The sequence below is a fragment of the Lathamus discolor genome, chromosome 3 (assembly GCF_037157495.1).
Source record: "Lathamus discolor isolate bLatDis1 chromosome 3, bLatDis1.hap1, whole genome shotgun sequence".
NCBI classification, from domain to species: domain Eukaryota; kingdom Metazoa; phylum Chordata; class Aves; order Psittaciformes; family Psittacidae; genus Lathamus; species Lathamus discolor.
The window spans coordinates 39,306,139-39,329,534 of record NC_088886.1 but is presented as its reverse complement, the minus strand read 5'-3'; the positions used below and the strand labels follow the sequence as shown (position 1 = coordinate 39,329,534).

Sequence of the window (23,396 nt, the reverse complement as noted above, 5' to 3'; positions counted from 1 at the left end):
TTAATTGCTGTTGCCATCTTCTTCCCGTTTTATGTATGCTTTATTCAATATTTGTATTTCTTCCTGATAACCACCTTTTTCCACATACTGCTTTTTACTGTTCTGCCTATGAGCTTCAACAGTGTCTGGAATTGATATGTTAATATCGCTGTCAGGATTGTTTGATGGTATGAAGAGGGAGTAGGAGGCAGTTTCCCCTAAATCACATGAGACAAACCTATTTTCTTTCCTTGAATAACGTAAGGATGGAGACCTTACCTGTGTGGAGGATTGGCTAATGTTACTGATGATTGACACAGTATCCAGGGCCTCTTCATTGTCACAAATTTCAAGTACCTCTAAATGAATTTTAACACTTGTGTCAGCAAAAGTATCAGGAGACTCCTCTGGGTTTGGCTCATGACCAACACTTTTAGATCGATATACTTCAATTTTCTTTGACATGGGTGTTATTTTTTGCCCTTCAGTGCTTACCTCGTAGGTGGATAAAGACAGTGTTTTTCCTGTGGGTGCCTGAAGAGATACAGTTCCTTGAAATGCACACAAAGGGACAGCCAAGGCCCCACCTGATCGCTGGAAAGAGGAAGAATGACCATTATTTCATGTTAATTTTTAAAGTTAGAATCAATTATAAATAAGCAAATCAGGCTTAGTTTGTTAACTTATTTTCCTGACTTTTCCATTCAGTATTTTAGAAATATTTATGACTTACTATCATTATTATTATAGTATTTATGACTTTAAGGAGTAGAAAGAAGTGTTTGATAGTTATAGATTTAGTATAAAAAGTGAAGTCCCTGTGACTCAGCTTACGGAGAGACACACTTTTCTGGATAGTCTACACATAATGTTTCATTGCAGCCAGTACCCAAGGAGACAGCCTGCACGAGCAGGCACCTCTCTAGCTAGTACTCACAGGCACCTCTGAAAGTCTTTTCTATCTGCTTGAATCAGACGGATGCACTGATCTGTTAAAGCTTCTCATAGCGACCAAAATGACAGAAATTACACGAGAGGACTGTTCAAACACAGGAACCTATGCTGCAACACCTGTCTCCCTTGGGCACCCTGTCTTAATGACTCTTAACTAAATTAGGTGCCTAAAGTTAGCTGGCTTAGCTACCAAGCTGAACTTCCCAAAACAACTTGTCAGGTATTATTTGTCATGGTTTAACCCCAGCTGGCAGAGAAAGAAAATTTAGTTAAAGCTCTGCAGTACTAAAGGTCATCAAATCAAGAATTTTTAGCAGCTGCAATGAAAATACTGTTTCAGAGGCTGTAAATAAATAAAAGCATTACATAAAGGAATCACTGCAAGTGCCTGTGTTGTAAACAGAGGACACAGCTTGCTCCTATGTAGATAGCTGTAGCTGACTCAGTGGTAGGCTGTTACATGTTCTTTTCCATAGTGTTGCAGGACAGATTCTGGCTCTCACTCTCACACTATAAAGACTCATTTTTAACAGTGAAGATTCTCCTTCAGTGACTTACACTGAACAGAACAAAAGTGATGGCAGAAATATACAGCAAAGAAACACCAGACTCAGGTTCTGGAGAATCTCACTTTGTGGTCATCTTTTGCTTCATCCTCATTTGCTTTGCTGCAGCTGGGCTTTGACTGCTTACTGAGAAGGACAGGGGTTATAATTTGAAAACTTCCTCTTATTCACTAAAAGGTACTATATATAATGAACCACAGTGTCGTGGTTTAAACCCAGCCACACAGCTCGTCCACTCACTCCCCTCCTTCTTTCCCTCCCTCTACTCCCAGAGGGATGGAGAGGAGAATTGAAAAGAATGCAACTCCCACGGGTTGAGATAAGAACAGTTTAGTAACTAAGGTATAACACAAATCACTGCTGCTACCACCAATAATAGTAATGATAAAGGAAATAACAAGGAAAGAGAATACACCACCTCAGCACCAGCCAACAGATAACTTGCCCCCCCCCCCAACCTGACCGAGCACCGACCGATACCTCGTCCAACCCCGCAGTGCCCTAGGCCTTCTGGGTCACTCCCCGTTACATCCTGGGCATGACGTGCTGTGGTATGGAATACCTCTCTGGCTAGTTTGGGTCAGGTGTCCTGTCTCTGCTTCCTCCCAGCTTCCCCTCCTCCCTGGCAGAGCATGAGGCTCAGAAGGTCCTTGGTCAGACTAAAACATTTGTGTTATCAGCGCTGTTCCCAGGCTGAAAGTCAAAACACAGCTGCTAAGAAGGAGAAAAATAACTGCTACTGCTGAACCCAGGACACACAGCTTGGCCAAAAGCAGCCTCTGTGACAGGCAGCGAAGTGCTGACTTTGCAGAAGGGCAGTTCAGTAGGAAGGGCTGCATCAATTTATATGGAAATGTGCAACAAGAAAGACTACCGAAAACCAGGGCAGCTGCAGAACCCAACTCTGCACCCACACAGACACCAGGAAGAGTGGTATTTGAAAAGCTGCCAGGTAGCAAGGTAAATCACTCTGTACAGTCTTCTGTTGATGATCTTTCAAATCTACCTCACACATCACTGACAGGCAAGAGCTGGGGTTGTTCGGCCTTAAGAAAAGGCTCCAGGGAGACCTTTGAACAGACTCCAGTACCAGAAAGGACCAACAAGAAAGCTGGAGAGGGACTTCTTTCAAGGGTATGCAGGGATAGGACAAAGGGGAATGGCTTTAAACTGAAAGAGGGTAGATTTGGGTTAGATATAAGGAAGAAAGACTTCACTATGAGGGTGGTGAGACACTGGAACAGGTTGCCCAGAGAAGCTGCGGCTGTCCCATTCCTGGCAATGTTCAAGGCCAGGTTGGATGGGGCTTTGAGCAACCTGGTCTAGTGTGAGGTGTCCCTGCCTGTAGCAGGGCAGTTTGAACTAGATGTTTCAGAGCACTGGAACAGGTTGCCCAGGGGGGTTGTGGAGTCTCCTACACTGGAGATATTCAAGGCCCGCCTGGACAAGTTCCTGTGTGATGTACTGTAGGTTACCCTGCTCTTGCAGGGGGGTTGGACTAGATGATCTTTTTAGGTCCCTTCCAACCCTTGGGATTCTGTGATTCTGTGATTCTTTAAAGTCTTTTCCAACCCAAACCAATTCTGTGATTCTGTGATTACCTTACCTTCACTAAAAAGCATGTAAAGGAAATTAGGTTCCATTGCATAGAAAAATCTTGCCAAACTGTGACTTAATGTTTTTCTTTGACAAGAGAATTGACCTGACAAAACCCTCGGAGCTGGCTTGTCCTGCTGGAAGGAAATCAAAGTTGTACTACTCTCCTTAATAGATTTATAAGAGAAAAATGGTCCTCAAGTGTTCTTCCAACATGCAGTTACAGAGGCAGCTATCATGCTGTGTCATTGAGCAGGCAGAGGTCCTAGACTGGTGAACGTTAGCTGACAGCAGCTCACTGGCAGCTCCTGGCTGCTGTTTTGAGTTCAGAGCCATGCAGGGGCTCCCTCAAGTGTAGCTCTCCTAAGGCTAAGCACCAGCAGCCTTTGTTTCAAAGCAATGAGGCAGGAGCTTTTTCTAAAGCTCAGCTAGGTGCTGGACCTTACATTTTCTGTAGTAATTAGTAATGAGGATCACTCCTCCAGAAAAGATGTGAGAATAACTGTTTTGTCAGCTTGAGGAAGCTGTTGTCCACCCATCTTCCACCCCAGTTGCCTACTAAGGCCACTGGAGGATAGAGCAGCAAATCCATCTCTGGGTAGTATCAAGTGGACAAAGCCTACTGTTCTAAGCAGCACAGAGGCACATGGTAAGCATCTTGCATATTGCAATGGATAGAGCCTGGATACCTATCAACTTTGGTAACACACATTTAGAATGGTGTTTCTGTTGGATACAAGCCCCATGGCTCTATTTCCAGCCCCCTGTCTAGTTTCTGAACTCAACACTCTGAAGTCCTTTGCAGGGTCTGTTTGAGTGTCTGCATTTCTGGCTGTTAATCAAGGTCAGAGTCTGAAGAACAGTCTAAAAGAGCACATACACAAAGGTATCTAAAGAGTATGGGGGGAAAAATGTTAAATAAGAACTGATTACTTCAGTGCAAGGTTACATTCTACTTAATAAAACACTGCAGATGTGTCATCTTGAATGTCAACAAGATGGAGGGTATGTCTGAGACATGAGCCATCTCACTCACTGGAATGAATACTCCAGTTCTGGAGAACGAGAAATTTTCCCATCACCACACATTTAGTGGCTCTTTCCAAAAGTCTGTTTTCTGTTGAGAAGTCAGTATTTACTTTTAGAACTGAAAAGGATATACTAACTCTTCTAGGCCACTTCCCAGTCCCTAACCAGGAAGCCAGTAAACTACTCAATTTTAGCTAGAAATATTATTCAGTTACAGACACCTTTACCTGTTTCTACAAACAGGGAATCCATTCCTCTTCATAAACTGTGCATCACAATGCCACTCACTTGTGACTGCAACAGGCACTTGACTAGTAACCACTGCTCTTGCAGGAGCAGCTTTCAAATCACAGCTTTAACATCCTCAGTGCAGCACCTGAATTGCAAGGAAACCAGACAACTAACTGCCAGCTTTGACGAAGTATATGTGTGTGAAACAAACCCAAGCATCATCAGTGCAAAATGTTCAATGTTTAAAAAATCCAAGTAATTACTGAAAATAACTTACTGGGCTCACTTTACTGAAAATTAAATCAAACCCTGGAATTACATGACAGGGGAAGGCAGGAATAAAGCCTGAGGGGAGATCTGAGCCAGTGAACTGAAAATACACAGCTAAGTGCTGCAGGGAACTCGCACTACCTTGTCTGGTCCTGAAGTGCCACAGCCCGGGAAAACTTCTGTGCTCCACATTGGAGGGAAGACACTATGGCCACTGACGGTGACTGTCCCTCTGCAGCTGGAGCAGCAGAAAGGACTCCGCACCAAGCGCCAGAAAGGGGATAGTGACCGAGAACGCAATCTGGCCCCTCAGTGATGCACAGGGCACTGAACAGCACAGCCAGGCTCTCTCCCAGGTTCAGAGCCGTTGCTTGTCTTGTGCTCGCTTTGCAAGCTCTGGAGTCAAGAAGCCCAACAGAAAAATGCCATGATTAAAAACAGCCCAAAAGAAGGAAAAATGCAATTCTGGTTTTATGTACAGCCAGGTAAAATTGATTATTACTGGATTTACTTTCAGTATAAATTATTACTAATGAGAAAAGAATGTAACCCTGATTTTGTCCTTGATATGATTACTAAATACCCATTTTTGCTTCCTGTGACACGCCCATGGAAATACATAGGAATCTATTAGCACACCAGATTATACTGGCACATTCTGTAAAAAAGTATTTTGTCTTCCACTGTTCCATTGTTACCTACAGTTCAGCTTTCTGATTTTACGACTTTCAATGTCATTTAATTCTAAAGCAGTAGGAGGACGAAGCACTTGGAGTAACACTTAACAGTAGCTTTCACTTCATCCATCCAACTCTTCATGCACCCCAATTCTGCATTATTTTAGCTTGAACAAAAGCATCCACAACTGTAGAAAGGTTATGATTCATTTTTACTCCAGTGAAAAGACAAAGAGAATCATGGTGCTGTTTCTGAACATCTGCCTCCATAGCCTGTGCCCAAAATGCTTTTTGCAAAGGTACTGCTCCACCAGGCTTATTCCACACTATTTTGCCCACACACTTTGTGTTTCTGTATTGAAAAGAAAACCTAGTTTTTAAAAGAAATACACATATTAACTCCTTGCACACAATTTATGCTACGCATTCTCTTTCTAAAGTACTTCTACATTAATGTTTTTAGCAAGGTACAGAAAACTTGGAGCCACTTGGCTCTTGGATCGTCTTCAGAATGACGTTTTGATGCTAAGTTGACAATGCATGCAGGAATTAGGTACTGGTATAAAGGTGAAGACCTTTGATAGATAAAATAATCCCCCCTTTTCAACCAAAGTGCCATTTTGCAGCTGTTGTGTCTCAGCAGTTTGTAGTTTGTAGTTATACTGGGACTTGTAGTACTATCTCAAAGACACCTCACAGCTGAAGTGCATTCTTTCTAACTGTCATGCACCCCATACCAGTTTGCCACCTGTGGACATTACATAAGGTAAGGAAGCTTTGCTACCCATGATTCTGATCCTGTAAAGTCAAGACTTGTCTTTCTGAGACCTTACTCTCTCTCAGCTAGGAGAGTTGAAGGAAAGATCAGATACTTACCTGCTTGAACACAGATGATTTAAAATTTAGCCTGATATTTCTCTTATATCCACTTATAGAGCCTTTTTCTCTGTGTGCACACAAGCACAGATCCACACAAGTATTTATTTGTTAATTGTACATGGCATATATCTATATAAAATATTTATCTTTTTACAGTTGATTTCTTAATTTCTGGTAGGATTGAAAGCTTTCAACTCAGAAATGCTCTAATGTTTCAATTTTTTTAAAAAATCACAGCATTCCCCAGTCAAACTCCTGTAAGCCAAAATCGCTGCTCTTTATGCTGAAGCCACTTTTAAGTGAATACCACAAATTATCCGGCAGCAGTCCGGATCTCTAATGCCATGATGTCTGCCACAAGCTCCTGCCAACAGGAGCTGGCCCTTCCTCTGATCAGTTTTACTTTTTGTGGAGAGTGTTTATTTCCATCATGTCCTACCACAGGGCATCCCCCTGTGCAGCTCCTGCCTGAGACAGCTGGAGGCTATTCTGTCTGTTAGAATCTGGAACAGGGATTTCACTGGAGAACTACATGTACCAGCACATGTATTTTTAATAAGCAAAGATAAAAAATTACAATGAAATAAATCACTAATGTACTTGTTCCTTAAGGAGTGTTGATGCATTCTGAATAGAGAAACCTCTGCATGATTGATAAAGCAAATGCTTTCATTATTAAATTTTCCACCTTCCACATTTCACAGAAGACAGAAAGTAGTTGTGCCTATGAGAAAACCATCCTCATAATCACTGTAGTTTCAGACTCAGCTCCCCTGTCCTGTTCCGGCTGCCTGAGCAGAGTCTGAACAAGATACTGTGGCACAGAGGAGGCCTCAGCCTCTGCAGCAGACAAAACCGAGCCCCAGCAATGGGCTGGACAACAGGTCCTTGCAGAAAGGTTTCAATTTGTAAATGCTCAAAGCAGTGAAAAAGGGCCCAAGAGCCACTGACTTGCAGTTTCTCAATGATCCTACTAAGACCATTTATGGAACCTAGAAGTTCTGCAGCTTTCCCTGCGCAGAAATAAGTTTTTGATCCCTAAAGCTTTTTTGAGGGGGAAGGGAAGGGAGAAGCTAACACTTACAGAATCTGTTACTGTATTTCTCCTTGCAAACTGGCAGAAACAAAAAAAACCCACACTTTTGTATCTGGTTTGCTATGCAACAGTCATGCTTACGTGAAATATTAATAAAGGGGTATTAAGCTGCAAGTAGACTAAGAAAATTTTAATTTCATCCCTTGCTAAAGCAGAGCCTCATTCTGCATGCTGGTAAGTACCTCCCAACGGTGTGCAGCATTCCCTCTGCTTCCCTTCAGTGTCTACAGGAGTTGATCAGCAATTTGCAAAGCTGCGCTTTACAGAAAAGTCAGAAATGTACAACTGAAATCAACTCGGAACACAGTTTCTGATGTATCTACATGTATCTACATTTCAAAATAATTTAAAACTCTAGCTTACAACTGATCAATAATTTATTCTGCTAGAAGAAGCCTAGAAAATTCTTCAAGGCTAAGTTAACATTCCAAACACCAAACATTTCTACATACTTTTCACATTTTACATTAAGTGTAACTGGATTCATCCTGTTATTAGGACCTTGAATTCAGTCGTCCCAGCTTTCCAGCACTTAGCACCTGCTGAGACCATCGTGCAGTCTGGATAAGCACTCAGTTTCCAGGATTTCCTGGTAATCTTTTGTTTCAGGGAGCAGATGATTCCGTAGCAGTTAAATGAAAGCATGAACAAGTCCATTCTCCAAAGACAGTTATCAACTAATACTTCATCTCCTGAGAACAAAGCTGACACTGTTCCAGAAGCAGATCCTTAGCCAGGTAACACTTCTTAGCAACTAAAGTCAAAGATAAACTGTTCAGAACCACATGACTTGAATGGGGGCTCATGTAGCTCACAGCTCACTTGGGTTTTAAAGACAATAAACTGCTGTTGCAATAAGGCCAGTGCAGAAACAAAAGGTTAACTGGGGGAAGAAAGGAAATCCCTAAGAGCCTGAATTCCTACATGATCAAGGGGAAAATCTGCTTGGAACATTCTCCACTGTAACTAAGTTAGGAGATACCCTCTCCAACTATGCAAGAAGGCTGTGTACTCAGATATTTAAACTTTGAAGTAGTTGCCCAGACGTAGTTGCCTAGTGCTATCAGAGATGATGCAGAGGATTCGGGATATCCTCAAAAAGTTTCAAATATAACAAAAAACCTAATGGGAGACCTACAAACTCCTGAAGCAGCAGCTGGAGGCCAAGTGGGACTCCCTAAGTCACTGGTTCTACACGCCTGTGTTTCAGCAACGGACTCAAGCCCAAGCTAGTTTGTAGACTCTCCCTCATGATCCTTAATTTTTAAATGTCATGAATCACAGGCCCTGGAATAAGGTAAGTGTAGTATTAGTGTTACAGCAAAATAAGAGATCATATTAGATTGTGTATCTCCATCTCTGGAAGAAGTGGGAGAGCTCAGATGTGAGGTCCCAGAATGGCAAGTGACTCTTCCAAGCCTGCGGACAGCACATTGGTAGAGCTAAGAACAGACAGCAGGTTTTGCTGTGTCCCAGTCCAACGCCACTCCTATTGGGCCATGCTGCCTTTGAAACAGAAATATCAGCAATCTAAAGAAAGCTCTAATGAGTCTGCATTGCTAATTACTTTGGTGGAATACAGCTCTAGCTGAAGAGTTCTATTTTTAGAACGTTTTCAGTAAGTATGTTGATGTTTCTTTCCAGAGACAATGTATTTTCTTTTTATTTTAAAATAGAGACTTAGTCCTCCATTTCCCTTCAAATAAAAATTAGATGCAGTAAAATTCATTACTGCAATGATTCGCCCTTTGATAGGCTGGCTGCAGAAAATTTAGAGCTAACGGGGTATGACGAGATTCGACAAGCTAGGATAAGCTCAAGCTCACCTCAGATGACCTGAAAACCAACATTTGTCATTGGCCTGCCCAATGTGGACAGACATTTCTTTGGAACAAATTAGTAACAGAAAGTGCAACACAGGCATCTAAGGTAAGAATACTTCCATCTATGTACCGGAACTTCTGTACTCGGTTGTCTGGGGCTGAAGTGACTGAGCTCAACAGAAAGTCCTTTAATATTCCACGAATAATGCATATGGCACCTTTACAGACACCCTGCAATGTGGCTGCAGCACGGACAGAAGCACAGAAGGCACCCCACTTTAAGGCCGCATAGATATGAGTCCAGCATTCTCCTTACTTCAGGGCTTCACGGACAGCACGTGCCATGAGCTTCACTTTCTGTATAACTGCTGACATTCTACAGAAGGATAGATGTTCTGCACTTATGCAATATTATTACAAACCCTCCATATTTTCATGTCAATACTGTTTCAAATCTATTACATTTGAATAGTCTTCTTCAAAGGCAGAATAGTTGCTTTTACAAGAAATAGCTCTCTTCAATACGGAAACAGGCTGGCCTGTCTTGCTTCTACCAAAATTCTTGCCTGTAGGACACCTGTCTCGTATCCTACACTGATCTTTCAGAAGTAACTGGGAAGAAGTGCATGCCTGTTTTGACTTGTATGTTTGTTGTTTTTAGTAAGATTTTTAGAACAAGTACAGACTTGGTCCTTATGTAATTCTGTGCATTTGTTTTCTGTGCATTTGTTTTCACAATACAGTGTGAGAAATTTATGACAATTTCTAATAATTTATTTGCACTTTCAGGTAAAAAAAGAGTATGCAGAATTAGAATTTCAGCATTAATTTTAATTATTTGTATGAAGATAAATATTTGGGGTGTGCAGATATTATTAAACAGATATTATAAAAAATCTACACTAGAGGAACATTCAAACTGAGAAGTTGTGCCCCTGAAAGTATAAAAATGCCAGCACTGTAGTTATCTGGGCAAATTAATTCTGGCTCTTGCATTTCTATCTTTTGTGGTATAATGAATGTGGGAACAACTGATCATGCAACTGAAGGCTAAGAGCATGGTCTATGTGCATATATAGGTTCATACAGAGAAGCAGGTGGAGAAGCTACCTGAGGCTTTAAAAGCAGAACCAGCACTGCAGCTGAGGCACCACCTCACTCCTAGCTGTAGAGATAGCTGTAGAGATAGCTCAACCCTTGCGTCTCCACTGCACAGTGTCCATGAGTCTCAAGTAATACAGGTTTTGTCACCTAGACTTCAACTAAAGCAGTGTTTGTGTCCACAGAACTGAAATTTCCTGCTTTAGAAAGATGCAACTCAGCAATTTACATATCACATTCTAAAGAACATGGCTTTTGCATAGTTACATACATCTGCCAAAGCTTTCCCACCATGAATGTCTGAAAATTACTACTTGCAGCCTGGACCGACAGGGCTGATCACATTACGAACTGTCTGAAGAAGTCAGTATTGCAGAAGACAGAAGAGCTCTATTAGACTGTATGTAGTGGGTACAGAAATCAAGAGCTTGCAATGTCTGGTCTAGCTCTCTCCACTACCTTGTTACCAGGAAGCAGACACTCCTTTTGTACAGATGATCTGCTGACATTCATTCTCTTTATTTTAATAGCTGCAAAACTGGGCATTACCCTTTTCACCAGACTCCATGAAGTTTATTTGACATGGCGTGCACTACCAGTCCTGCAAGAAAGTTCTGGGTTCATTTGCAAACATTGTATTACCAGGCTTTCTGCTGAGCTGCAGATACTGGGACGTTAAACTGAAATGGAGTTTTTACTTACTAGAGAAATCTAATGAAGAAAAGTATGTTGAAGAACAGCACAAATCTTTAAAAAATTGAGAACACAGCAGCCTCGAATGTAATGGCTTTATAGGAAAGGAGTCAAAATTGCCCTGCTTTTCTAACTCATATTCCATTAAGTGACAGTAGGGCCAATGATCCCTAGGGTAAAAGGATCCCTTGGTCAGTGTGATATTGATTTTGTTCATAGCATTGTCTGTTCTCTGAGAAAAGGAACACTGATACCCATCAGTGCAGCTTTCTGCAGAACTGATTCCTGTAAGAGTCTCTGACACAGTGTCACCGGTAAGCTCCACAAGGTTTGTTTATCCTCATTACATCTCCATGGCCCTGATTTTTACTTTTCCCTAGTTCCATGTGTGCATGTCTACTTGTACCTAGCATACATTAAAACCTGCTTAAGCAACAGATCTGAAAGCTGTTGCTTATTTATCTGAACCAGACAGAATAAACAGCAGGCATAGGATGACAGCTGCTTCACAGATGGGTGCCAGCCAGAGGGAAGCGGTATGGGAGCTTGCCTATGTTCAGCCTTGCCCTCTTGGGGAAACGTTTCTACTCTATTTCTCCTGCTAATGCAATTCAACAGAGTGCCAATTGCAGTTTAACTGCAAGCAGAGAGTCAGCAAGTATTGCAAGGGCCGCACCACTTTGTCCCACTTGGAGCAAAGTTAGAAGATGGTGGTGAAATGCTACATTGATTTTCCAGCTGAGGGAATACCGCCTGCAGGAAGATATTAGACAAGAACATCAGGGCAAAACAGCATGGGTATAGTTGCATAGGCCAGTGGAAAGTAAATCTCATCACGTCTATTAATAACTCAGCTTCTATGCTGTGCCTGGTTTTTACTGGAATGTTTACATCTTTCCTGTAGTGAGAAAGATCCTGTGTACTTATCACCACTAAAAACACTGCAACTGCAGATGTACAGTGCTGATTCCTCTTAAGTGAAAAAATTTACACAGCTTTCCCCCTTCTCTTTGCAGGGCATGTAAACAGGTTCTATACAGAGAGTCTCTTGAAAGAGTTTGCTTGAGGCAACCCATATATGAAATATCAAGTCAAAGAAAAAAAAAATAATCAGAAAGGCTATAATATATTGCAAGCCTGGGAGGTTTCTGTTGCCTGAAGGCAATTAGTATAGGAAAAAAAACACATGACATATTTACACTAAATCCTTTTAGGAAAGGGAGATACAGTGGTATTTTATAAGATGTTAAAGGTATCTTTCAAAAATGCAGCTGAGCAAGAGTTAAAAATGACAAGTACCATTTTTTCTCTCCCTCTCAATTATAGCTAGTCTGTATAGGTATTAAATAAAACCTGCTGCCTCATTCTCCTTTCATCCCACTTTTATTCCAGAGAAATCACTTTGATGGAATAACTCTTTACTCACAGAACAGATGATGAAGAGACAACCAGCTACAGCATCATTACTATCATTCCATCTTCCAAGTAGCACACAGCTTCAACAGAAAATCAAAGGCATCACATGTACTGTCTGACACCCTACTCTCCAAAAGGCGCTAAACTGATACCTTCAGTTGATATAGTATTTTCTAGATTTGATTGAATTACAGAATCACAGAATGGTTTTGGTTGGAAAGGACCTTCAAGATCACCTACTTCCAGCCTTCCTGCCATGAGCAGGGACACTTCCCACTAGACCAGGTTGCCCCACCCAACCTCGCCTTGAACACTTCCAGGGATGGGGCAGCGACAGCCTCTCTGGGCAACCTGTTCCAGTGCCTCACCACCCTCACAGGGAAGACTTTCTTCCTAAATTCTAATCTAAATTTCCCCTCTGTCAGTTTAAAGTCATTACTAAAGTCATTAGTCATCTCCTATCCTATCACTAGGTGCACTACTTTACTATGTGGAAATTCAGCATTTAAGGACACATTTACTACATCACTTAACAGCTAAGCTGAAGATGCATGTGCAAATGCTGTTATTCTTCCTCCTACTGCAAGTTATTACAAGCAGTTCTGCCTGTTGAAAAGAAAGCTGGAAGTACTCTAACAGAACATCTATATTTATTTCTGTGATCAAGCATTTACAGTCTGAAAGTACTGAAGATGAGGAACTTTTATCCTGTTAGGATAATAATCCATTTCTTTTTAAGGTTTGGTACCTTCTCCCAGTTGCCTAGCTTACTTGACAATTTAAGCAGAAGTACACAGCTAATAAACGCTAGGGAAAGACTCCTATTTTTAACCAAGGTGAGAAATAGAGAGTGATGAGGAGAAAGTGAATAGTGATGAGGAGAAAGTGACTTTTCTTAGATACTTAGGGACTTAGAGATAGGATAAATGAAAGGGATGGCTTTCAACTTACTTAATGTCTGGCCCAAATTTATCTTTTCATCCAACATAAATTTGAGAAATGCATTATTTTTAATATGCTTACTGGGGTTGCATATTCTGCCCTTTTTCAACAGCTAAGCAAATGTCAACGCTCTGAATCTCTGGAAACTCATGCTGAATGTCAGAAACAGTAAGATCTGTAACTCAGAAGCCTTGAACTTTTAGACCACAGCAGTCTCAATGCCTGGCAACTGTACACTGGATTGTAACTTGGAAGAGGTCAGAAAAGCATGAATTGGGATTCCTTGTAGTGCAGGCAGTGAAGAAGTATGCCCCAAAGTGACAAATAAAGCCATCCACATGCAGTCATTGCCAACTGCTTCACAGAAAAGCTCGTACCTGCTGTAATGGAAGTCATAGGTCCAGCAATCTGAAATGTCAGACACAGGAGCTTGGAAAAGGAATTTTTTGTTTTGTTTTGTTTTTAAACACCATCTGGAAACTACTGGAAGGAGAGCCACAAGGAAATGGCCACAAAAGCACCCACTGCAAGGATGAAGCTAGTGACATACTGACTTTATTAAATGGACTATACATGGCACCAAGGGGTTAGCATGAAATAGTAGACTAAAACCAGGCTGAGTAATCATTTTCTTTTGCCCACAAATGCAGTAATTTATCACTACACAGTGCAACAGAGTGAACATTTGCTTTTCATGAAAGGGATCATCAGTTAATTTTGAAATATCAAACAAATTCCTACTTTGACTCAAAGGATAAACCTGAATTTATCAGAGGGAGAGGGGATTCCCTTATTTAGATATAAAATACATCTTCTGATTCTTCCCTGTGTATGTACCAAAGGCTGAGAAAAGTTGGTCTAGCTGTGAAGTCAGCCCTGCTTGGAGTAGAAAGTTGAATGAAGTTGAATGAGGTGACTTCCTGAGGTGCTTTCCAACCTACGGCCTTCTGCAGCTCCTGTCTTGAGAACTTCACACAGGCTTTTATGCCACACCAACTGACTGTAATGCCAAATGTCTCCTGAGTTCTACAGTGCACATTCAAACCCTCAGAACCCAGTGAACACTTAGCCAGGCAGACTGGCTTTGGCTTGTCACTTCATCGTGCTCCAAACTCTGGACCCCCGCATAAGCTCAGGGATGTGGTGGGAGGAAGGGCTGGGGTTCTAGGTATTCGCAGATACCAGAATTCTAATGAACAGGGGGAGACTGTACTGACTGAAGAGTTCACTTAAGTGACACCTTGGAAAGATTAACAGAAGCCGTAGTCCTATAGCAAATGCTACAAAAGCATGACAGTCTACCTAGTCCAGTCAACATGTGCTCCAGAAGGCAGGGTTCTCATAACGCAGGCAAGGTCAAGTCTTTCTCTCCCATTTGGACTTTAAAATTCGACTTCTTTAAACATTGGCAGAATAGCTTGGGAAAACACTAAGCCTTCCAGGAAAATTACTGACCATCTTCTGTTGTCCTTGAATAGGGCATAAACATGCAACTACAACACCTGGAAATGTGTTTCTCAGATTTAAAGAGGCTTCTGCTTATTTCAGTGAAGGCACTTAAACCCCTTTAACAGGCAATTGATACTTCATAGTCTGTGTGACCACTGAAGGACAGTGGGAGAATAACTGCTTCCATACAATGCAGGAAACAGCTCTCCCCAAATATAAAATCATCCTCCTGAGCATTTAAGTTTTCAACCAAGTGTTTATTTCTCAGAAGAAAGATACACACTCTTGTTTCTTTCAGTGTCACAGTCATAGAGAAGAACTAAAAATACACTTTTTCCTATGGTCAGTATGTATGAACTTCTCACTGTGCAAATACAGTAGAAAAAAACCAGTGCTTTTGCCACATACTACAAAAGCTCCTGAAATTTAATCAAATAAAATAAAAAGTCAATTTCAAATAATATTACTATTATTACTCAAACAGTAATAAAATATTTTTAAACTACTTCAGTGTTCTTTCGTTTAGTCTTTTTGCATATACTTCCTGGTTGCTTATGCATAACAAATTGAAAGCCAATACTGGCTCCTTTTGTATTCCACCAAGGGAAACTTCCAAAGGCGAGCAGGCAGAACTGACATTTTAACTGCCTCAGAGGCAATTTACAGAAGCTATGTGAACATGGGACTATGTCACCTAGAAAACGTGAAAACTGCACGTACATGTATACAGACCTACCTTGATTTATCTTGAAAATAGGGATGCATCTATGCTCCCAGAAGACCATTATATACACTATTTATGCAGACCAAAATAACGTACTGGAGCGTAAATGCCATAGCACAGGAAAGGTGCAGAGAGAAGGAGCAGATAACCACGATACAGTATATTACCTCTCCTCAACTCCTTAGGCCACTCTGAGATGCTTTTTAGAGTCCACTATATGATGAAAGCAGCACATAAATTCCACAGGGATCAACAGCTGTTGCTCATTTCAATTTCCACTACAGAGATCACACTGCAGACTCACTCGGTGCCTAAAGCCAGCTCTCAGCCTTTGGTTCATAATCATGAGTTTGTGCAAGACAGAAAACCCTCGTACTCATTGCCTGGTGACAAGGAATGGCTAACAATCCCTCCATTCATTAAGAACATTAAACCTGCAGTAACTGTTGTGACATTTTTCCCCTTAAACAAAAACTGATTATAGAAAACAAAAGTAAAGCTTGTCAGTTCTCCTTTAAGCCTATGCTCTTACATGGTACAATAGCTGTCCTTTTGCTGGATCCAGTTTCATTCTGCTATTCTACAAACAGCAGTTTGGGGCAATTCTCTCTCACAGCTGTCCTTTAATATAGAGCCCAGCTCTACCCAGAAGTCAGTACAGACCCTCCCATATGGGCAGTAACAACAACGTTTCTCATAATAGAACCAAAATGGCTCCAAGCTGAGGAAATCAGTGATCCCACTGTTTTTGATGTGCCACTATCAACATGGTAAGGAGTAGGTAAATGAAGACTCTGCACTAGGAACAGACCATAGTCCTTCAATAACTGAAAGCAAAACCCAACTTTTGTAGCAATGGTGGCATATTCAGCAGGACACCCCTCTTGGTTACAGTTATATCGCAAGACTGGAGCACTCTCTATTAATTTTAGATGGTATGTCCTTAAATCCTATAATTCTTGGTATTCCCTTGCTCCCAAGCTGCGGAAAGCTCTGTTGGATTCAATACAATCTACAGCAAATACGAGAGAGGAGATAGAGAACCTCTGCACAAAGAACTGTACAAGCTGAGATTACAGGCACCTTTACCAAATCTTTCAATTGAAGCGCTAATGTATTAAGGCTCCACCTTCACTTTTCCCTTCTGAAAAGCTTCTGAAAATGGAGAAATTTCTCAGAATTTCTTCTTCCCAATAACTACTCACAATCTAAAGGAAAAGGATGAATGATCTAATATTTGGGATCTTTTTGCTTGAATGTAAAAGGAATCTTTGTGCCCAGATTGAAATCTGCATTTCTCTGTGAGACTTACTATTCATGCTGGGGTTTGCAGTTCTCTTCTTTCCCCTACCCAAAATGTTAGCATGACAAAAAAAGTCCCCAGATGTTTGGGAATACTCTTGAAAATGTAATTTTTTTTTTTGAAAGAAAATTCCTATTCATTAAGACAAATTAACATAACTCATACTGAATTCTTACTATATAGAGATCATGCAGGTGCACACAAAATTTGTCAATATAATAATTAAATACCCATGATTAAGAAGGCAAGTGAGAAATTATTGCAGGATCAGAATCTGCAAGTAGGTGTGCGGTTACTAAAATATACAATGCTAAGTATGATTTTTACTAAAAGTAACTAAAAGTACCAATGAGACTAATAATAATTTCAATGTAAGCAAAAATTATTCTTTTTTTTGTAAGGTAATTCTTATTATCAGAAAAAAATAAGGGCAAGTAAGTATTTTACCTGCCGAGGGGTCCTTTCCGATTTACTCCTGCACCATTCCCAATCTGTGAGTTCAGGTTTACGGCTTTCCTCCTGTGACAGCCTCCTTTCTGGTCCTTCAGAGAAAGCTGACTGCTCAGTATTTCTGCCCTCTTCTCTGTCAAGGGTTCCCCACTTGTCAGGAAGGAGGAGATTGGTGCCCCAATCCTTGCTGGACTCCTGACTGGCCACTGGTCCTGGTGGGACATCCTGGGAGCATTCTGCCAGGGCCAGGATGCTGAATGCTGCTGTCCCACAGTGCGGGAGGTCAGTGCTTCTGCTCCCAGGTTCTTTAGAGTTACTGCTGTCATCACTCACCAGGTTGTGACAGGATGTAGACTGACCATCCCCACTGTGGTGGTGGTGATGATTTTCATGGGAGATTCTGTAGATTCCATAACCTTGCTGGAATGACAGGTTGAATTCGAAACCTCTACGTTTGGCTAAGCAGAAAAGGAAGAAATGTCATATTAAAGAGTCAAAACCAAGGAAAAAAATAAGATTACATACAGAATTAAAATTACATTCTAAAACATGGAATATATTATCTAATTACTGCTTGAAACAGACAATTTTCTATTCATAAAAAGAATGAATTGTTGAGAAGACAGACTTCTCAGATAGTATGTTATTATACTCCCTTCTTAATGAATTCAGAAATTCCAAAGTTAATGGATTCCCAGAAAATGCTAGATTATCTGCCATTTTGAAAACCACATGAGGTATGATGCTTTATGGGATACACACAAGAAGAAAGTATTTAAATCTGTAATATTCTTTTTTTCACAGCCTGTTTCAGCTATATTCCTAAACGAGAAAAATTGTGCAAAATTAGAAAATCTTTCTGTGAATCTGTAACTAACCTTCAATGTCGAGAGTCAAGCAAGAAAAACATAATCTTACAATACAAACATATCTGAAGTATTTACACAACTTTTTTAATATTCTCCATTCTAAATTCAATGCCCCAGCTAATCTTTCACAGTAATCGAACAATTCAATAAAAATTCTCTATTGATATTTATTCTCTTTCATTCTTCTGCCTCTGGTGATCACAAATCACCTGAGATCTTTCCTTCTCCCCCTTTTCATCTTACTTTATGTAGTAAGTGAAAGTGCCTATTATTTAACTAATAAAATAATCTCCCCACCAAAAATTTCATGATAAATTGTAAAATAAAAGGTATGAGGATACGTTTATACAACCTCTACTTCTACTTAACATTGTGTGCTTAAGAGATCATAAATAATTATGGGTTAAATTCTGACCTTAGCAGTCACTGCATTAAAAGTTGAGAATAGTCTTCAGTACAAGTATCCACAAGTCACAAATTTATTTTAAATAATTTTATAATTGTTACTTTTCTGTCTGTTGTACATTTATCTCTCTAAATATCACTATTACATACAACTGAAATAAACTCCCTTCTTGGTGAACTGCAGTCATCCCCTCCAGGAAAGCAGTTAAAATGGCATCAGACGCAGCACAAGCCATTCTACAATTGATGAGTATGTCCAAAGCAAGTGAAAGTCTTGAAAGAGAATGGCTTTTCTCTAGGATTCAGTAGCTTTCCTTCTCCCTAAACATGCAGTAAATGTCAGGGATTCATCCACCAATGTTAGAAAACTTTCACTCCTGAGAATGGGAAACAACACCCAGATCCTCAGGGGCATTTAGCTCTTCACTCTTGCAGCTGGACTAGATATCCTTGTAGGCCCCTGCCAACTGACTGTTCTGTTCCTCCAGCAAGTTTTACAAGGAGGCCCAGATCATTACAGGGCTTTAGAAGATTCCAGACCAGTCTTCACCTTCCAGTGAAGGTCTGACATCCTCTCTTACACCAAGGTAAACTTTGTTAAGTTTACTGTCCTGGGTTCAGCAGTAGCAGTCATTTTTTCTCCTGCTGGTGCAGTGCTGTGGTTTTGGCTTTCGGCCCGGGAACAGCGCTGGTAACACCAATGTTTTTAGTTGCTGGTCAGAATGTTTACTCTGACCAAGGACTTTCTGAGTCTCGTGCTCTGCCAGGGAGGAGTGGAAGCTGGGAGGAAGCAGAAACACGACACCTGACCCAAACTAGCCAAAGAGGTATTCCATACCACAGCACATCATGCCCAGGATGTAGAACTGAGGCAGTTACCCGGAAGGGCTAGATCACTGTTCAGTCAGGCTGGCTATCGGTCGGCAGGTGGTGAGCGGTTGTATTCTCTTCGCTTGTTATTTCCCTTATCATTACTATTATTGGTGGTAGCAGCAGTGTTTTGTGTTATACCTTAGTTACTGGACTAGTCTTATGTCAACCCGTGGGAGTTACATTCTTTCGATTCCCCTCCCCATCCCTCCGGGAGCCAGGGTGGGGAAGGGGGGAAGTGAGACAAAGACAGTGTGGTCTGATCTATGGCTGGGCTTAAACCACAACAAACATGGACAGAAATATTTTTTGGCAAAAACGGCGTAGAAGTTCCTCAGCTTTCAATAAGCAGCATGAACATGCTGATATACAGGCCCTTGTCATAAATCGTGTCCTTTGCCATTTGCTTATTTATGTTGCTGGGGTTTCTGGTTAGCACAAGCAATAGCTCCTCTGTTTATAACCTGCTTGCAATAAGCATGTTTTTTTTACCCCACCACATTAAATATGCTTAGCATGTTCCATGTATTTGATTAGTGAAGTCAGAATTTGATAGAGACATCTTTCCCAATGTAGGCGAGGAGAGCAAAGCTAGGATTCAGAGTCTATCAGGCTCTGCTAGAAGATCTGGCAGTGAAATAGGAAAATCAGCCAAGCTTCTGTGCCTCAGCATCTACCATTTCCATCCAACTGCCTCACATTAATGTCTCATACACTGTTATGAATAGTATCTATATAATTCAGGTAAACGATTTCAAGGAGTACAAAGTCCTGCTACTGACACTAACTTCCTATTCTCTTTACTACAACAAGATACATCGCAGCTGCGTGTCACATTCCTGTACTTACTTTTGAATTCTTCTGAAGACATTGCATAAGAATTCCTCCTGCAATTAATGATGCAGCCACAGGGCAGGTGGGTCCACTGTTCTGACATGGCAAATACTGGGGTGACTGTGGCAGCCAGCAAAGTCAGCAGGAAACTAAGCGTCTCAAACGAAAGGCTCTGGAAACCAGTGATGTGCTGGACAACCATTTGTATCTGAAGGACAAAGCATTTTGAAATCTAAATTCCTTCAGGCACATTATGTACTTCCAGGAATAAACAGAACATTGCACTATGAATATGACACAACTAAAAGACATCGGTAGTCATTAGTGTTTGTTGAGTATAATAATTTGGTTTCTAATCAAGAGTGGAAAAACTACACTGACAGAGGCTCTCCTCATTCTGCATTTCTCAGAAAAACCCTTGCTTAAGTTAAATATCGATGCTTGGCACTATTAAAAAGCAACACACAATCAGACACTACTAGCTCAGTCTCTCCTGTGTGCTACTGAGAAACCCTAGCTTCTGATGAGGAACAGGAGAGATAACTTAGCACCACACAGCGCTGTGTGGCAGATGCTCCATAATGCTTGTCTTTCCCTTGAGAGAAGCTCGGATGCTGAGTTTGTACACATCCCACAGACAGGGGTAAAACCCATTTTCCATGTTCAAAACAGACTTCAGTTACACAAGAATGTACCTATTCCCAAATATACCAGTGCGTGCACATGGACAGCACTTCCCCTTTCCTGCCCCCATGCTACAGAGACTCAAAAGATGCAAGCAAATGTCACTTTTCTAACAAACTCCTATTTTTTTAACCAGTCTGGCAAAGAATGTGGCTCATAGCTGTGATGAGGGACAGAAGAGCTACCTTAGTACAATTCACAGATCCCAGAATGATGAACAAACACTTGTCAGACAGCTGGCAGTACAAAAGGGTGGATCTTATTCATCCCTTTATTCAGGTGATACAAATGATGTAGTGATAGGGTAACATAATGCTGAATCAGGCTCTGCCAAACCCACTGAAAGCCAGTTAAATCCACATAGTGACAAAGACCTTCTTAAAAAGACTTTTGCTGGCACAGATTATGATGAGCAACTGCAATGGCTACTTTTCATCTGTTTCAATACACGGCATACCAACTCACACCCCATTTAAATGTAAGTAAACACTAGAAAGAAAAGCAATCTGACAAGTTACCATCATTGGAAGCCAGAGGATGACTTTTGTCAATGCAAGAATCAGTGAGAATCGTTTCTGGGCAAAGCCCACCAGGAAGCTCCTGCTCTGTATGCTGCTCATGCAGTGGTGCTCAAGTGCACTGCTTCCAGCCACACCTTTTCTAAAAACTGCCTCCGAGATTGGACATGTGTTTTGGAAATGCTTCAGAGTTTTATCCACAGGGTCCCCTGGTGACAGAGACGGAGTAGCAGTAGCGCAGCCTGCAGGTGTCCCAGGGGTGATACAGCCTCCAGAGACTTCGTGGTAATCACCATGTAACAGCTGTTGCTCATCTGAGCACAACAGCTGGTAAGTTAGAGGAACAGACAGCACTGTGAGGAGGCAAAAGCACAGTGAGTAGACAATAAATAAAAACAAGATATAGGAACTGGCACAGTCAGTGAAGCAGCCCCAGGAGGTAGGGATGTACTTGCCCCAACCACAAAGAGGCAAAATGCAGATCAGCAAACTGACAATCCAGATAGTAAGAATGGCCCATACCATGTTCACTCGTTGCTTGGAAGTGCTGCAGCTCATTGTCTCAGTTTTGCTGATGGTGTAGAAGTTGTAAGAAACTATAAGAGATCCTTTCAGGTTGCTAGAAATGCCCTGGAATAAATATATAAGAGCTGAGGTGGTGCACAGAGGCTGGGAGAGGACATCACTTGACCACTGGGTGAGCATGAAAATAATCACTGGCACAATGCTGATCAAATCATCTACCGACAAAGAGGTCACAATCATTGAAACCGTAGTTCTGGTTTGTATTTTCAGCAGGGAAACTAGTGAATAAATGCTGCCCAGAAGTGCTGTGAATGCAATGATAAAAGTCAAGCAGAATAGAAAAACATTCAAAGTTCTCTGATCGTGAGGCTTATCCATAACACTATGATTTTCAGTGAAGGAGCTCATCCCACTAAGTGACAAATTACTGGGCGTTACCGACATTGTCCTTGGCAAATCTTTTTCTCTGCCTTCTCACCGAGTCTCCAAGTTTTTGCTAGCTGAAATCAAGACTGTTAGCTCCACATAGCAAGTTTCTTTGTTTCACAAGTTTCTTTGTTTTCCTAGACCCTCTTTCATGGCATCTGATGAAGAAATATTCAGGTGAAAGCACCCTTGATAACCAGAACAACTCATGCTCTTGAAAAATCAGGCAATAATGAAGCATCAAAGGTGCTGAAAAAAAAAAAAAGGCAATTCTTCAAAATCCTTTCAGTACTGGAAGACGGTTAATTCAGGTTCTTCAGGTAATAACATGCCATTCGGTTTTGACAGGTATCAAGCAAGGTGCCTTACTCACAAGCTCAGTTGAAATGAAGGCAGAACATCAGGTATGTTCAAGCTCTAGTAGCTCAGGGAGAAAGAACAGAAATGAAAGGCTGCTGGATTCACCCTGTGCTGCTCAGAGCTGCAGGAGGGAGGAGTCAGATGCAAGGAGGATAGCAGAGCCAAGCGGAGTGAGTATCTTCTAGGAGGGAACTGCCTCAGCTGGATCAGAAGACTGAAACAGTGCCCCTGCTAAGCCACACCTCCAGGGCTGACACTGAAATCCAATGCAAACACTCAGATCTGATGTCAGCTGTAAATGTCATTCCCGCAAAGCCCACGACGGCTGCTCCAAGGCTGTGTATCGCTACCGAGAGAGCTGCTTTTATTCTTTTGCACTTCTGTACTACAAGCTTAGCAAGGGGAAAAGCCACAAGAGCCTTTTATGAAGATGAAGCAGAAGTGGTGTGTCTGCTCTGCGTTTTTGTATTCCTACTCCCACTGTGTGTGTGTGGATGTGCATACACTGCACATGGATGCTAACCGTGTAGTTACTTACTGACACCCTTTTATCAATGACAGGTACCTGCCATGCATGTTAGCCAGGTGGTGCCTGCCTCTGTGGTATCTCAGCTCAGTCTGGGCTTTATAAAACTTTAATTCTCCGCATGATTCAAATGCTGTCTGCTTTAGTTGAACATAGGGACAGAATCACAGACAAGTGCATTCTGGCACATTACGAATGTCT

At 41.4% G+C, this 23,396-nt stretch overlaps 1 protein-coding gene across 1 annotated transcript; it reads right to left on the bottom strand.

The window, feature by feature from the left end:
- GPR149 (G protein-coupled receptor 149) lies at nucleotides 1-22,471 on the bottom strand. The gene is made up of 4 exons (XM_065674725.1): nucleotides 21,359-22,471; nucleotides 20,172-20,364; nucleotides 17,176-17,636; nucleotides 1-573 (listed from the first exon to the last, which is right to left on the bottom strand). Exons 1-4 carry the CDS (start codon nucleotides 22,325-22,327, stop codon nucleotides 1-3), a joined length of 2,196 nt encoding a protein of 731 aa, XP_065530797.1. The 5' UTR covers nucleotides 22,328-22,471.
- Nucleotides 22,472-23,396: the final 925 nt, after the last annotated feature.

What these genes read in the sequence shown, in the direction of transcription:
- GPR149 (XM_065674725.1), bottom strand. Translation starts at nt 22,327, where the DNA reads ATGTCGGTAACGCCCAGTAATTTGTCACTTAGTGGGATGAGCTCCTTC. An exon ending in GTCTTCAGAAGAATTCAAAA is followed by an intron (nt 17,637 to 20,171) that starts GTAAGTACAGGA and finishes TTTTCTGCTTAG; the next exon opens with CCAAACGTAGAGGTTTCGAA. An exon ending in CGGAAAGGACCCCTCGGCAG is followed by an intron (nt 574 to 17,175) that starts GTAAAATACTTA and finishes TCCTCTTTCCAG; the next exon opens with CGATCAGGTGGGGCCTTGGC.